Source organism: Mixophyes fleayi, unplaced genomic scaffold, assembly GCF_038048845.1.
Source record: "Mixophyes fleayi isolate aMixFle1 unplaced genomic scaffold, aMixFle1.hap1 Scaffold_46, whole genome shotgun sequence".
In the NCBI taxonomy this organism is placed as follows: Eukaryota; Metazoa; Chordata; class Amphibia; order Anura; family Limnodynastidae; genus Mixophyes; species Mixophyes fleayi.
Genome location: NW_027448146.1, coordinates 360,106 through 378,225, shown reverse-complemented (window position 1 = coordinate 378,225; position 18,120 = coordinate 360,106). Strand labels below are relative to the sequence as shown.

The following is an 18,120-nucleotide window of genomic DNA, read 5'->3' as shown; positions in this document are numbered from 1 at the left end:
ACTCACCCTCACATTCAAGTAATAGCCCCAAACCACCCCATCTTACATTAATAGTCCCCACTATTAAATTGCCTCACCATCACCCCACAAACAAAATAACACCAATTAATTAGCCACTACCTACCTCGCACACACTACATGGCCACAAGTTCCATGTGCCATCACACACATTACTGTGCCCCTTCATCACAACTACACTGTGCCCCCTTATGATCACACTGCGCCCTCCATGCTGCTTTTCCCTCTTTCTCTATCACACTGTGCCTCTCTCCCCCTCTTCTTTATCACACTGTGCCTCCCCACCTTGTTTATCACACTGTGCCTCTTTCTCCCCTCTTCTCTATCACACTGTGCCTCTCTCCCCCTCTTCTTTATCACACTGTGCCTCCCCACCTTGTTTATCACACTGTGCCTCTTTCTCCCCTCTTCTCTATCACACTTTGCCTCTCCCCCCTTCTTTTTCACTATATGCCTCTCCCCCCTTCTTTATGACTCTGTGCCTCCCTCTCCCGTTCTTTATCACACTGTGCCTCTCTCTCCCCTTCTTTATAACTCTGTGCCTCTCTCTCACCCCTTCTTTATTACTTTGTGCCTCTCTCCCCTTCTTTATCACGCTGTGCCTCTCTCCCCCCTTCTTTAGCACTCTGTGCCTCTCCCCCCCCCTTCTTTATTACTCTGTGCCTCTTTCCCCCTTCTTTATCACACTGTGCCTCTCTCTCCCGGCAGGGAAAAAAATAAAAGACAAGGGAGAAAAAAAGATGCTATTAAAACAGGTGGAATTTTTTTTTGTAAAATAATCAGCAGTGAGGACCTAGCCCGGGCCCCCTGGCATGGGCGGGCCTGGGTAAATAGTACCCTGCCCCTATCGGCGGCCCTGCTTGCAAACACATGTTCTGGCACACATACGTGTGGACATTACTATCAGTTATTACTTACACTTACCCTGTAGCTGGTGCAAGTGATATGGCTAAAAAATACTTACCTTAGAGATGCCCAGAGCTTGCATCAGCCGCATATGTGTGCGCACAACCTCGGCTCACCTTTACTGAACATTGCCTATCTCCGTCCACCCCTTCCCACCCTCGTTTCGCTCTTCGTAGGCAGTTGGAAGTGTCATTTGCATGCGGACATGAATTGCATGCAACTGCGTTCACTGGCATAGGTCCCGTTCTGAATTCTGACGCATGCGCAGAGCAATTTCACGCATGATACGGCATGCAAATGGACTTGTGTTCAAAGATGAATCATGCCCTGTATGCGGGGCTGCCACTTGAAATTGCAGGGCCCAGTAAAAATGTAACAGGCAGGGCTCCCTTTCTAACTTCACTCACCCCACCCTCATTTTTAAATTATTCTCTACCCAACATTTGCCTTCCCCCTCCGTTCTCTACAGTCACCCCCCGCCCCCATACCCGGTTCCATCTAACCCTTGCAGTAGTTTACTTACCTCTCTGCGTTTTCTTGCTGTCTCCTTTCGGCTCCTCTCTATTGGCAGCACTGTGACGTTATTAATTACATGACGTCAGCGATGCTGTAGGGAGCCTCTGCGCCTTGTCGCAGCTCTCTGTCCAGGAGCCGGGCACCTGGGTGGCTAGGACTGGAGCAAATGGCGGAATCTGTGGGTCCCGAAATCTTAGCAGTGGAGGCAAACATGCTTCCTACAAGGGGGCCCCGCTGTCGCATCCTTAATTATGCACAGAGGTCTCTCCCCACACCACTTCTCACATCTCAGGAGCAGCTGCTGCCTAGAAATGGCGCCGCTAACTCCCTTAATTCACTGCGGAGGCCCCATCTCCTAATAAATTTGTTTGCGCCCAGGGCTGGTGGGGCTCCACGCTGCAGTTTGGCCCCATACTGCTGTACTCCTTGTACCCCCTGATGGTGGCCCTGCTGTATGTATAGTATGCATTAAAAGCATCTTTACAATTTATTTTATGTGTTCTGATGTAAAGTTATATTGTACATACTCATGTGTGTATACTGCAGTCTTTTGTGTGTTTACATACGACAAGTGCTGTTTAGCCAGTTCATATGTAGACTCAGGTTCAAATCGAAACGTATCTTGCGATACGCTTGGATTTCAACTATGATCAAGAGCACTATCACAAGTTAAAACAGTATATGGGGATCATTTACTAATAAATGGAAATATACAGTAACCCATAGCAACACACTTAATTTCCATTGTATAACTTGCACATGAAGCAACAGTAATTGGTTGCCATAGTTACTGCATATTTGCATGTTATCAGAGCCAGATTTACACCTCATGGGGCCCTAGGCAAGGTATCGGTTTGGGCCCCCCCTTCACACACACAGTGGCCCCTCACACACACACACATACACACATGCACGCAGTGGCCCCACACACACACATAATACACGCACGCAGTGGCCCCTCACACACACATAATACACGCACGCAGTGGCCCCTCACACACACATAATACACGCACGCAGTGGCCTCTCACACACACACACACACACACACACACATAATACACGCACGCAGTGGTCTCTCACACACACACACACACACACACACACATAATACACGCACGCAGTGGCCCCTCACACACACACACACACAATACACACAGACAGTGACCGCACACACAGACAATGCACGCGCACACAGACAGACAGAGAGACACACACACACACACACTTAATATACTACCCTACCCCTCCCCCAACTTACCTTTTTCCAGTTAGGAGCTGTGGACTGAAGTCTTCTTCATCCCCTTCACACATGGGACGGCACCTGTCATGTGGTGCACGTCCCATGTGACATAGAGCAGGCCATACAGAGGAGGGAGGAAGGAGACCCCGTGTGGCCCCTCCCCCGACTCGCGGCACCCAACCCCCCCTGCAAGAGTTGCGGGGGGGTGGGGGGGGGGGGTGCCGCGAGTCGGGGGAGGGGCCTTTTTTTAATTTTATTTATTTATTTTTTAAATTGCTCCTGTCCCCCCCAGCTGTGCCCCCCGAGAGCCGCTAGGCCCTAGGCAGGTGTCTAGGTTGCCTAGCGGTAAATCCGGCCCTGCATCTTATTAGTTAAAAATAAAAATTTAAGTGATATCCAAGCAGTGTGTCTGGACATATTCATTTGTTCCAATGCCAGGCTAGATGCAACTGTAATATATGCAGTGGAGATTATATGAATTATTTTTTAATTGTAAATGACACATAATTGCTGTAATTCAACTTTGGCTTTTAATCAAATATATGCTGTTTTATAATTATTGTTTTATTTCTATTTTAACACTGGCGAATCAAGAACAAAATAAATCATGTGGCATCTATGTTGATCTGTCACTATACGAAAAGGGTTGGGAACCACTGCTATAGGGATATCTATCTCTGTTGACAGCGGAGGCGGAACTAGCGAGTTGAGGGCCTCCGTGCAGGGAAGCGGGGAGGAGGGAACTGGGGTCCACAGCTCGCTAGTTCTGACTCTCTGCACCTGTCCAGGAGCAGGCCCCATTATCTCCATGGGCCCCGGTGCACCGCATATGCAGCAGCAATGGTAGTTCCACCGCTGATTGATAGCATGCATATGTATGCATTACTTATGCAAATACATCCAATACAAATCTTCAAAACCATTTCACAAAATATTTGTCTCATTCTGCATTTGCGTGTGGAATTTTGCACGTCTCTCCTGTGGAATTTTGCCATAAGAGTTGCATGTTGTAGAGTTTCTGCAATAGGTTTTGTGTACACCACAGATCAAAATTAATTGACACTATCGTTGCCCCAGCTTTTGTTTATAAGCTATTAATTCCTCAAAATGCAGAACAGCCATTCCATGGAATGACGAAACAAAAGCACATTATGAAACTGCATGTTAGATTTATATGAAATGTCGCTGCAATTTCACTCAAATTTATTCTAGATGAGTATTTAACATTGCATATTATTATATACAGGAATAAAGTAATTTAAAGGCCATGCATTATTCAGAACTTAACCAAGGGTCACAAAGTTGACTTGTCTATAAAAGGTTACGAATCTTTTATGATTATAGGTAATTGCATTTACTACTTTCTGCCCTGCCCTCTGGTCTCACTGCCGTTATATGACAGTGATGGGTCACCTGATATAACTGCAGTACAGCATATATAATTTAGATATCCCTACATTGCTAGTCATGAGTGCATACACACTTCACAATTTGCCCAATATCGTTCAATCGTTTATAGAGATTTTTAGTCCGGCTATAAAATCAAATGAAATGATATGATGCGCTTTGGTACGACAAAACATGATCGTGGGAGGGTACACATACTAATGCAATATCGGACCTAACAGTTCATTGTTTGATTGGCCCAATAATCGGGTGAAAAGCCTGTAGTGTATACCCAGTTTTAGCCATTGGTACAACAAACTTTATGGTCTGATGAAAGATTATAAAACCACTGTGTATTGTTGTAATAAAGAAATCAACTGTCACAGTCATTGTTGTTTCGGTGGCTAAAATGTGGATATTAGTAAGTAAACCACATTAAAGGTTATGAGTGCAGGCATTAATGTGATCTGTAACAAAAAGTAAAAGTAAATGAAGTGTTCTAGACTAAAGGTATGAAAAAAAGTTTTTGCTGCCATTACATTTGAGTGTTGCATTAGGTAACATTAAAACCTGCAATCTGTCTTTATTGGCATGTTAAATTCACAGAGCCATTGTATGTGGCAGCATTTAAAAGAATCACAAGGGCAAACTGCTGGGAGACAGCAGTTACAATAGAACATCAGGAATGTGAATAAAATAAATATAGTTTAGAGAAAGAATGCCCTGTGTTTGTTTTAAATCAATGACATCAGTGCACTTTACATCTTAGTAGCAGTTGTCAATGTTGCTCTTTTGTATTGTGCTTTATTAACTATTTTAATTTTTACAACTCCATATTTAAAGGAAAACTATATTCTATATAGAAAATATTCATAATTAATACAGTCTATGTGTGCAGGAGGACAAGGTGAGGGTAAAAAGAAATACTGACCATTGTCTGGCTATTGTTCTGCAACTCCCACCGCTGTTGAAGATTAAATTGTTGGGATACAGCTCCAATAAGCCAGATCAATAGCAATTGATCACACAATTAACGGAACTGCTGAATGCCTCAACCTTGTTAATACAAAGCAGAGGACAGAGTATTCTACCACTGCATTATATCACTGCTTTTGTATTCATAGGATTCAAAGTATTGTAAGAACATGTATTTGCCATCGTATGACAATCATATGACAATGGTTCACTGTATTGAAGATTAACCCCAAATTGAAGGACTATTGTGAACGATAGGCAAGATTAGTAGTGAGCATATCAAATTTCAGAACAGAAGTAGGAGTCAAGAAATGTAATGAATGCATTTAGGGCAAAGGTAGGAATCTGCTAAAAGATGTGGCTTGTGGTGTCGTGGGACTTGTAGTCACACAGTAGCTGGAGTAGTAAAAGTGTTGTAGAGAACAGCAATAGGACTCATACATATGAGCACCTGTGGAACTTTCCATCTGAGCTGCAAGGGATCACTTAACCATAGGAAGAGTGTAATGACAATACAATTATGCATGCTATATCCATAGTCTGTGAAACATTCACTTTATAGGGTTCAACATTTACTATTAAAACATGTTAAAATATAAACTAAATCATTTGATTATGCTATGTACAGCATTTTCTTATTACCCAAACTGTATGTTTTCTATTTATTGCTGTATAATGCAAAAGGCGCACCATTGAAATTATGGCCCAGCGCCTGATCTCCTCCGTCTATGAGGAGCTGTAAAAATGAAGTTATTTTTGGTGGGATCTAGAACAACCTACTGAACATGCAGCAACCCCCTGTGCCCCTTAAAACATATTTAAATGGCTTCTCCCACAAAACACCAAAATCTCTTTTTTTCATGTGTGCATAATATTCAGCAAGTAAGTAATCGATCCAACTTACTCATCCAATCAGAAGGCATACCTCCACCATCTTAGTGTACTGACCCATGCATGTTCTCCTATAAACTGCCACAAATGCACAAAAACTGATGCATGCGGGTGATGGGCCCACATTTTTGAGGCTTTAGAAATAATCTTTTCTATGTGTAGAGAACCGCAGATTAACATGCTGTAAATAGTTCTCCATATATGCTCCTATTAAGTAAAATGCACATTGGAATCAGACAGCTTTCTATGTAACTGATATCCTTATCAGATGCCTATTGTTTCCTACTGACAGCCCTATTAAATATATCTAAAGTAAACAATAGGGTGGTATTGAGAGCTGCCTGATCTTGAAAAAATAATTATATAAATATACGTTCTATTGAATCAGCATGCCAAAATAAGCTAATAACAGCTTTGTTGCATGCTAAAATCTTTGGGTTGTATTTTGTTGGTACTGGTGTTTTGTTTAAACAAGTAATATAGTGCATTTAGCACAAGGATAGGGACATGGGTAACTTGCAGCTCTCCAGATCGCCAGACTAAAACTAAAACTTTCTCCCTAATGGATCTTGCTCGTCCTACTATGTCATTAGTGCCTTTTTATGGTATGAGGGCTACATATGTAATTAGATCTAGCCCACCATCAAAATGATGGAGGAGCAACAGATGAATCCATTTTTACCATGTAATGAATATTTACACCTGTGTTTTGATCTATTCTTAGGCCATTTCATGGGCAACAATACTGTCATTGATGTTTTAAGAAGAGACGGCTACGAGGTGTATCATACTCCTGCTGGAAGATCAATCATGAGGTAAGTCCCACACTGTATATTTACACATTACAATAATTTGATCATGACATAAACACATACTTTCCAACTTTTTTATGTTTTCCTCCAGGAGTTCTCGGAAGGGAGGGGGGGCGTGGCTGAGGGAGCAGGGCTTGGTGAATCTCGTCATTTTTAGCCCTGCCCCTGTGATGGAATGATGCATCACTTTACCGCAGAGGTGGGGCCAAAATGACGCAATTCCCTGAGAATCGCATCATGGCGGTTCTAATCCTGCCCACTCCAGATGCGGGAGGTCTCCTGGGAATTCAGGAGACCTACCCGAAATTCGGGAGTCTCCCAGACATTCCGGGAGAGTTGGCAAGTATGCATAAACATTATACTTAAAGAGGTTCTCTGCAACAAAATGATTTATCTTATCTACTTATGCCTCCTCCCCATAATGCTAGTTCATATTCTGCGACCATTTATCTAGCTGGCTATTCCGGCGACAAAGAAAAAATTAGTGTTCGCAACAGGTGGAAAAAAGTGATTTCAGGGGAATTCTCAAAATATGCAGTGGAATACTAATATTTTTGGTCTTCAGCCATATTTAAGCAGTATGATGCCTATCATTTATGTAATATAGTATAACTAAAAAAAAATAGATAAACTAAAATGAGATTTGTAAAAAATATATTCGCCCCCCCATAAAAAAAAAAAATTATTTTGTAAAACTATTTATTTATTTAACGAGTCTGTCATTAATGTAAAAGGAAGTAAGCATTTGCTGCAGTTTTTGTCTACTTTATGTTGTGTTGCTATAAAGTTGCTAATTTTGTAAATATCATTTTCCCAAATTTGACTTTTGTGACTCTAAACTTAAACCTAATCCATTTCGTATGTATGTTTATCTAATTAATTATTTTTGGTTTTGCTTTGAAGTGGTAAAAGTAAAAAGACAGCATCTCCCTCAAAGTTGTCACCTTTTTCCTTCTCATCGGGTCTATCATCGCCCTCCTATACGACCAGCTCAAAAATGAAGCAGCCAATCAACACACACAGAGACAAAGAGCTGCTCCCTAATTTGCTGATGTCTGATAATGTAGACGCAATGGACAAAATTGAAAGGAAGTACAGAAAGAAGAAGCAGAGGAAAGAAAAGCACCGCCACTTTAGTGACCTTTGGGTTCGCATTCAGGAAAGGTAAATTTGTGATGTTGGCTTATATACATATGTGAAAAATAAAGGCTTTTAAATGAATATAAATGAAAGAGAGAAATAATGAAGATTTATTTTATTCAATAAATTGAGGTGTCCATAATCAGATTGAGAGTTTGATGGCTAATTGATCTGTTCTAGACGTAAGTAGCTGAAAATTTCAGAATTTGCGACCAAAAAGTCTACCATTTATGATGAGCGTCTGTATGGGATCAGGATCTTTCAGATGTCGGGTCTAATGGTAGAGGTCATTGTTAGACTGTGATAATAATACGCGTCTGATTTGGACTTCATGGCTGACCACCAGCTTTTGGCAGATTTTAGTCTTCACTCTAGGAGCTGATATCTTCTGTTAGTAAAGTAAATTAAATGCCTTTACTTTTATTTTACTTGTGGTACTTAGTGCCACCTGCTTGGGTCTACTCGGATTCCTATAGGATACATAATTTAATTATTGATATGTTCTTAAAACTAGAGTATATTTATATTTCTGTAATTACTCATTTATAAGGTTTCAACATTAAATATAGAGATGTAAAAATGATTTTCAGAGTAGTACAGGTTGATACCAGCTAAAATAGGTTCATTGTGATGGTTTTCAGGTTAGAGGGGAAGACGGTGTCAAATTGTGATTTAAAAAGCTGCTTTGAGCAATGGTAACAGCTATTTCATTGTATATGCAGTAAGGTTTATTCATTCATCTGTAATCTGACCTGCAGCGTTTATACATTTCTTATCAGCTTAATAAATAACTTTTACTGAGCTGTATTATGAGATGAAAAAACAGAAGGGAAATAGCCAACAAGTAAAAAAAAATAATATACATTCATACTAATCTGCGTAGACACAAATTTATAGTTTTATTTTTGGTTTTAGAAGTCTGATCTAATGGGTGGCCACCTTTGTGTATGTTGTATGTCCCTTATAATGACGAGCTCTAACATTTTGTGTATTTCAAAGACGTGACCCAGGTATGATGCCAATAGAGGTATTTCCCTTCTCTCTTCTTGTTTCATTACTCCTGATGTTTCATCATTCCTCTTTTGGTGCATACTATGCATGTATACAAGTATGTGTATTTATATATTGTTATAGCAAAAGTCGTACACAGCGCTTCCAGGTACAATACACACAAAAGGTGTGTAAAAGTACATCAAAAAGGAAGATTCCAGTAAAGTAAAGACTGTCTCATGGCGTGGATATATGAGAAGTCTGTTGCCTTCAGTGCAACCCTTTTCCCTCCCTAAAAAGACCTTCAGCACTAGGGTGTGAAATACCCCAGCCACGAAGTGGATAAAGCAATTAGTGAATGTGTGCATGACTGTGTGTAATATCTTAGTACTAATTGCAGCTGACTATCTATTTAAAAAAAAAGTATTAAAATATTTTAAATTTGCATAATTAATAATGAAATCAATTATGTTATTTATGTATTACAGTGTTACTGACCCTCCTCCACACATCCGAATTATTAATGGATACATAACAGTGGAACCGCAGCCCAGAAAACATGGAAATGATCGTTCTGTACAGTCACTCAGCAGCGGCTCCTCAATGCTCTCAGTTCTACCTCCCTTGTTACTGTTGGCTTGTCATTTGCAGCAACTGTTAATATTCCAATGAGGATCTGAAAAGATAAAACACAAACTGACATGACAGGGCATTCATTTAAATGGACAATAATGTGTTTGCCAGCACTGAAAGAGGTCTAACTGCGTACAAGTGTTTAGTGATTATTCCTTGTATTAGACCAATAATATAATTTTCTGATTGATAATGAATGAATAATATACCTTTTTATTTGAAAAGTTACTATATTTTTTTCTTCTCTTGAGGAAGAATGAGTTCATGTTAATCCCATAATGCACTTGGGAAATGTACAGTTGTACTGTGATATAGATGTACTTTAGATTTATAAAGTGAGATTAAAATAAAAATAATAAAACAAATTGTAAATTTGTTAGGATCATATTAGTTGCCATTTTTTCATCGAATGGACTGACCACTAAAACATAGTATTTTTTGCTAGGTAAACTTAGAGTACTCCCACAACCAAGAAATGCTGGTTCTATAATTTAGCATTCTGCCATTTTGTATGATAATTGGCCCACTTAATATTACATACTAGAACATCATCATTTATTTATATAGCGCCAGCAAATTCCGTAGCACTTTACAATTGGGAACAAACATTAATAAAACAATACTGGGTAATACAGACAGAGAGGTAAGAGAACCCTGCTCGCAAGCTTACAATCTATAGCACAAAGTTACATTTTATATTAGCAAAACTTAAAACAGCATATTCCAGTGTTATCTGCACAGAAAATCATTTCACTGTATTTATAAGGTGCTTTTGACGAGGACAGGGTTGCTGAACGCCGGATACCAACTACCCCAACTGGTCAGATATTTGAGTGAGCAGGAAAGATAGATACTGGCCCAATCAGAAAGATAAGTTCACCTATGCATGATTAAGGAAATTCTTAGAATATCACCTATTGGGTTACTTGAGGAACATTGTTGAGAAAAACTGGAATAGGGTTAGAGCACCTTTTGGCAAAGCATCTTCATTTGCTGCTATTCCTGGTGTCTCCAGTGTGGTTCATACCCCAACAAAGTAGCAATGTGAGGCTCCTATCAAACTGGTGAAGGAAAACTTTGATGTCAAATGTTCCTCTATTTCACAAGAATTTCATACATTCAGCTTGTACTTTTTATTTCTACAAATATCATGTGAAAATAAATTATAAAAAAAGAGAGAAAATAAGCAGACATAATAAGATTTATTTTTTTAGCTATACTTTTTTATTTTCTGTGCTTCTAAAGCATTAATAGTTCTATTTTATTAACTAGGCCCATATTTATGTAGAGGTCAGGTCAGTGGTGGACCAGAAGCAGCCTCCCAATCTGACCGTTGCTGTTCTTATCAGAATGGGGGCAGTGGACATACAGATCATTTGACCTCATCTGCACACTGGAGAGACGTCACATGACATACCCGGAGGAAAAGGGAGTGCACTGCGCTCTCCCTCTTCCCTCTGTACGGTCCCTTTGACGTGGCCCTCCAGCTTTTTCACATTGTCCCTCACTGGATTAGATTGTTCAGGTGACTTTCATTATAATATGTACAGTAGGCTTCTTATAGTTTTGTAAAGAAAATTGGGACACATGTGTATCATATTGTGCTTTCCCTCAGGGCCATCTTAACAACATTATGGGCTCCCGGGCAAAGCAGTGCACCGGGACCCATATATAGGCCCCCTTAACTTACCTTTCAATCACCTAAGTCCGATCCCCTTCTCTTCTTTTTTCTTTAGTCCTCAGTGCTGCGCTCCTCTGGCTGTGCTGGCAGTGAATGTCGGGCGTGATGACGTCATCAAGCCCGACATTCACTGCCAGCACAGCACGGAAGAGGGGACCAGGGAGGGAGCCGGATCGCCACCAGGTGACCGCAAAAGGTAAGGTTTTTTTTGTTGTTGTTTTTTTTTATTTTTCTACAGGGATTTTTTATTTTCATTGCCTTGGGCCCCCTTTTCCCTGGGCCCCCGGGCATCTGCCCATCGTGCCGAGCCGGAAAGACGGCCCTGCTTTCCCTGGGGTGTTAGATGAAGTAAAATGATTGTTAGATCCTTTTACCTCTAATGTTAATATAGTTACATCAGAACTTTGTAATTTTTGGAAAACACGGATTTCAAATGAAAGATTCTCACTAGCAAACCTGGGAAGCCTGTGCATCCTAAATATAAGATATGTACTGAAAAATGTAAAGATTCATAAACAGTTAAAGGGCCTAGAAAAGCAAATTGTGACATTTGTGTAATGTTGGATACTGGTAACCAACAGCAAGTAGTGGTGGCCAGGGAACAGCGATTGGGCAGCACTGATCCAGTCATTTTGTGAGGTGAAACAAAATTCATGAGACCTATTATTTAGCTGGAGGTGATGTCATGGTTGGTGGCAGTGGCTTATAATTATAATTACACAGTGGGGTGTACTACATTTACACCAAGATTTCTGATAGCCAAAACTTTATTTCTGTGCCAACAAGTGAGTTCATTTGTCATGAAATTGGAGTGGCTTTACACTTACTCCAGTGACTAAGAACTACATTTATACTGAATTCCCCTTATTCCAATAAACCCATCATTATTATTCTCTAATACCTACAATACAGGACATGCTTAAAGAATAATTCCACCCAGAACTGAAAGTTATTTTTTGTTGTAATATCCCAATTTAAAACCCAGTTCTGAAAGGTTGCTTACCAGGGATGTGGCTTTCAGATTATTGGCAGTTCCCAAAAGAATATCTCAGGTCAGGTGCAGCATGTTGTTGGTATATAACTTGCTGCTTATTAGAAAAAAGACCAGTTCTGGAAGAGCGAAGAGAGTGCGTCAGCCATTGTTTTTCCCCCACACAGGCTGTAGCGTGTGCAAACTGTTGAGTAGCTTGCTGGATAGCCTGAACGCTGGGCCCTGGTTTGTAACTTTTTAGGGCTAGGTTTTACTTAAGATATTTTGCTCAAAACTACAAATTCAGTTTTAGGTGGAATTATCCTTCAATGCAATAATTAGAGATTATTACAAAAGAATACATGTTGTGGTTTTGTTTATGTCCTTGTTTCAGAGGTTTGCCCTGGTTTGTGGTGACAGTGGTCATCTTGAGTTTGGAAGTGTCACTTTTTAAGACCTCATACAAGATTCACCTGGATAAATAGGGTACATCTGAAATAGTATTTGGTATTTAAAAGACAGCACAATTCACTAATTCAGCTTATTACAGACCCTGGTAAACTGTCACTTTCATACATTGTTTGTCTGCAGATAGCAGGGTCAGCACCCAGAGTGGCACAAAATATTAACATGCTCTATAATCACCATAAGGCTCAACAGTGTTGGATGGCGATCCAATAAAAAATGTTAAATATAATGCTTGCCACACCCTGGGCAGTATCGACCGCAATATTGGGCAAATGGCCAATCATAAACAAAGTCAATCACTTTATTATTGGGCATACTGGTAAATGTAGCCAGAAGATGACCACTACTTGTCCATTTGTTAATCAATTTATAATATATTATATATATTTAAATTGCATACTTTTGGCACTAATAGGGCCTAGTGACTCCAAGTGATCCACATGTGTGGCCAAATTGGGCATGGATTTATATTCAGTTCACCTATACGACATATAGTATGTTTTTGCTAAGAATATCTGAAAATACTTATACCTATACCTATAGTGCCTTCTAATGCTGGGTATTCTCAGTCTATATTTGTCATATTATCTGGTGTGTTACCAGAAAGTGCATTCCAATATCAGACATACAACTCTACAGCATCAGTAATATTCTTCTCAGGAGCAAACTAAGTCTAACTTATAATGTGACGTGCAAATATAATTTTAGAGCGCCATCTACTGAACTTTAGTGGAAAAGATATGCAGCATGAATAAAGAAAAAAAAAACCATTCCTAAATATCTGTACTTTATCAAATTAGCAAATCAAATTAGGGCCTAATTTGCAAGTTCAATACAAAAATTCACATATTTGAAATGAATGTACACTTTCAAGCTGTATATAACATTTGGATAACAAAATACATAGTAAATAAGAACTGATAGAAAGGAACACTTAAAAGCAGAACCAGACTATAATAAAAAAAAAATAGGTAATTGTAAGAACACAATAGAGGTCATAAACCACTTGTTCAGCTGCCTAGCTTCAAATTTATTAGGAAGGGGAGAACAGCAGGGCAAACCATCAAGGAATAGTGGAGGGGGTGAGGGAGGTACTTGCCAGTCGGATGCGTAGGAGTTAAAGAATGACGATCATGGTTGCTATGTTTTGTTAAAAGATTTGGCAGAATTTGTAATTATACTGGTCATGTACTTCATGCATTGAGTGTGCCAGACCATTAATTATAGATTGGATTGAGGGGTGGGGTTGGTTTGTTTCCAGTTGGATGATAGCTGTCAGGCGTCAGGTGAGATCATGTGTCTTATTAATTTGTTTTGATGGTAGGTTGTTGTTGGCGCCGAAAGGAAGGAGAAAGAGGGATGTTTATTTGAAGGATTGTGAACATTAAATTTTTAATGTTAATCCAGAGACAATAAAGATTTGGACACCCCACCAGATGTGTATAAATGATCCCGCTGTGGGGCAGCCCATCCAACATCTGAGATGTCCGGAGGTATATTCGTAAGTTTTGTCAGCAGATCTTAATCAAAGCTCATCGTTTTTGAATATTATTCTACTGGCTCTAATTTTTTTTGTCTTTACTCAGTTTTGAACTCGCATATATTTTCAATATATATTATTGATTTATTGTTTCTACATTAGACCCAGATGGGGCTGATGTGGAATCTCCAGCTAATGCTGGATGACTGGGTGTGTTATGGAGATAGCGTTTAAAAGTAACCAACAAAAAAAACCCACCCTAAATTCAGTCCACGCTCTATGTACATTCCTAGTGACCATACAAACTTGCCTTCTTTTTTCCTTTAGCACGGATTTTGTGTGATCTTTAAAGCAGAGAAGCAGGGGCTGCTGAGCAGAGCTTGCGCTTAGTACAACAAAGTAATCAAAGGTTTACAGCCCTCATTCTTTTCCCTAGAGGGAAATGTTTTTTTATCAGTGGTAACTAGCAACACTCGCACTTGTGTTATAGTTCAAATAAGTGTGATCCATATTTTTTCATAGTGTGAGCAACCAGGAATTGTTTCAAATACATTATATGGACACTGGTCAGACTTTACTGAAGAGATCACTTAAATTAATTAAAAATTAATTCCTGCAAATGTTAATACTTCTTCTGTAGGTTAGTTTGGTAAAAAGTATTCCCAAAACTACACTTTGGTCTCCATCATTCCATGGTCAGGCAAAGTACAAATGAAGACAATTCAATATTATTGTTATTCTCAGGAGTGGATGTCCAACAAAAGTCACTCAGAGAACATACTGTACAATACTTTAATCACAAAGGTTCACTTACTTCTAACAAAGTCTACAAGTTGAATTAACGTACAGGCTAAGGTGAGAAGAAAACTCTAATACATAACAATTCCGTGTATATATAAATCAATATATATAAAATCAATATAAATCAATTCTCATCTTCACTGTACAAACAAGGAAAATGTTTATTTTCAGACAAACCCCAAATAAACTTTAATAGGTTAGCTAAATATGAAAACAATATTTTGAAATTTGCAGGCCAAGGGGATGATATTAAAAATATGCTGACACATGACCACATCTGTATTTTAAAAGGGTACCAGTTAGGCAGCAGGGTATGTATGTGCACCATGCTATTATGCAGTCTCTTGGCATCATCTTTATTCTAATTGGAGACAGCTGTTTAATAGCATGGGGCACTTCAAATGCTGTCATCCTTCTAATATATATTTTCGGCCATGCGTGATATTTATTTCCCTTCTCACAACTTTATGTTGTTTCCGCTGCATTTCAGTGATGCTTAACTATTAGTAGGTGCACAAAACACAAAGAGAACCTTTGGAAGTGCAAACTTACATATATTTAACCTAAATAAAAACCAATACTTCAGGCTTTTCTTGCTCATTGTATACAAATGTCCAACAGGTGGGAGCAAGTCATTTTTTATTTATATACTGTTTGTAGTGCTGGGCAGCTGCAACCTTTTAGACTACAGGTGAGGCCAAGTGGCTGCAAATGTTGCTGGTTATGAAGCCTGCTTATAAAGGATTATTTGGGTGTACTTTTAAAACCAACCTTTGACAGTAAACAGGCAAAACATGTAGTATATAAATTATTTAATCAAATTCCCTTTATCTAATACAAATAATGTTAAAGGGTTCACATACATTCATGACTGTATAGTGTAAGCACTTCCTCAAGCACTTGGTCAGGCACTTCCAACCATGATTAACAAGTTCAACACATGACCTTCATTTTATACGGAGGCAAATATAATTTGATTGACAACAGATTCTTCTATCTCCGCCCAAGTCAACACTAGTTACACATGTTTGTGCAGGAGATAAAAACTGAATACAATAAGTGCTCTTACTGTAGTTAAGCTCATCTATAACTATTCAAAGAATGGATAGTAACATAGTTGATGAGGTGGAAAAGAGACACCAGTCTTTCAAGTTCAACCTCTTTTGTATCTCTTGGGATCCCTCTCTTATAATTGAAATTGATCCAGACGATGCAACTGCCAATCTGTTTTAATCGGGGGAAAAAAAACCTCCTGACCCAATATTGCAGTCCTATTTCTCAGTGGATCCACTACTTAATTTTAATTAACCCTGGATACCTTTTTCCGTTAAAAATTTGTCTAACTCTTTCTTAAACATATCAATTGAATCTGCCACCACAACCTTTCCTGGCAGTGAATTCCATATCTTGGCTGCCCTTACTGTAAAGAACCCCTTCAATTCCTGGTTAAGAAACTTCCTCTCCTCTAACCTTAGGGGGTGACCGCATGCCCTGTGTATAGTCCTTGGAGTTAAACATTGCCATGAAAGTTCTCTGTATTGACCATTAATGTATTTGTACATAGTAATCATGTCCCCTCTTAGACGCCTCTTATCTAAAGTAAACATGCCTAAACTGGCTAATCTTTTCTCATAACTTAATGACTCCATATCCTTTATCAATTTTGTCGCCCTTCTCTGAACCCTTTCTAGTTCAAATATGTCTTTTTTATAGAGTCAGAACTGTACTCCGTATTCAAAATGAGGTCTTACCAACAATTTATATAGTGGTAAAATTACACTGTCTTCTCTTGCAACTATGCCCCTTTTTATGCATGCCAATACTTTATTGGCCCTTGCAGCTGCTGTTTGACATTGAGCACTATTGCTAAGTCTACTGTGACAGGATGGACCGCCTATGCCATCCTGTCTGTTGTTGCTGGAAACCGGTTGGGCTTACTTTGCCACCGTTCTCTTTCGTTATCCAGAATGCACCCTTTAACCGCAGTAGGAGGGGCTTGCAAATGCTGCCACCACTGGACTCCTTACAGACATCCAGTACCGGGTTACTTCTGGGTAACTGACGTTGCTAGTGCACCCCGTTACTGGTGTACCAGGGCTGGTACCCGTGACCTCTTCCTATGGATCAGGGTTGCTGTGGATCGATCCCTCCTGGACTAACACACTGGCCAGAGCTGCTGCGTAGCGGGCAGATCGGTGGTACCGGAAAGCTGGGTCCCAACCGTAGAACATCCGAGAATGGATTAGAGTTGGGTCTAATCTGTCGGTCACAGGGATAGAGAAGTTTCCAAGCAGGTCTTTGAAGCAAGTGATATTTTTTTGCTCACCCTGGTTGAAGGTACCAGTGAGCAGGCCGGATGAAACAAGAAGAACAATTTTCAATACAAAACAGGGCTTTTTATACAGTTTTGGACACAGCCTCACAGGGTAAGCCAGCCCTCTGAGGTCTGAGCTATTTTTAGAATCAGGATCAATATGTTTACCAAAACATGGTTTTACATGCAATGCAAAGCTAACAACATTTACACTTATCTATGATAGCCTAAAACTTGCTGTGATTTCCTTGTTTTAGACACTGGAAATCTAACAGAAAGTCTAATTAAACCTTCCTGGGCCTTCAGGTGCTGGACTCTCACACATCAAAAGGTAAAATTAACATTAGATTAACATGGGTCCTTTCTTCAGACAGTTGCAGTATACACATTCCCAAAGAAAAGTTATTAAACCCCAAACAAGTCATTTTCCTACCAAAATATACAAAAGACTTACTCAACAAGGGATTATTGCATCAGGTATATACCACAGAAATTATGCTTTTCCTCTAGCAAAGTTAAAACAAAAAACACATTTCTTCCCCTGGTCTCAGAAATAAAGATATTTCCTTACCAAAATACACACAAGATAAAAAAAATAAGTACATTTGCAATTGTATAAATAAGTGCCCTGCCCCATTTCCTTTAAATACCTTTATACCACAAGTTATTTATAAGTGATCCAGTCACATCTACCATCTATGAGCACTCCCAAATCCTTTTCCATTATAGATTCCCCTAAATTTATCCCATTTAATTTATACATTGTGTGCTTCATCTTCCATTTGACAGTCAAATCCTCCAATTTATTCAAGTAGAGGAACTACAGCTTGCTGATTTCATTACCTTACAAACTTTAGTGTCATTTGCAAAAATGAAACTTTGCTCTCTGAACCATC

The 18,120-nt window shown here is 39.4% G+C and overlaps 1 protein-coding gene across 1 annotated transcript in view; it reads left to right on the top strand.

Moving 5' to 3' along the window:
- The window catches only part of LOC142134220 (metalloprotease TIKI1-like), a 78,896-nt gene extending 69,004 nt beyond the window's left edge, over positions 1–9,892 (top strand). Inside the window, exons 5-7 of the mRNA XM_075194543.1 lie at positions 6,660–6,750; positions 7,651–7,911; positions 9,366–9,892. Of these exons, the coding sequence (XP_075050644.1) occupies positions 6,660–6,750; positions 7,651–7,911; positions 9,366–9,549 (536 nt within the window). The 3' untranslated portion in view covers positions 9,550–9,892. The remainder of the gene's footprint in view (positions 1–6,659; positions 6,751–7,650; positions 7,912–9,365) is intronic.
- Positions 9,893–18,120: the final 8,228 nt, after the last annotated feature.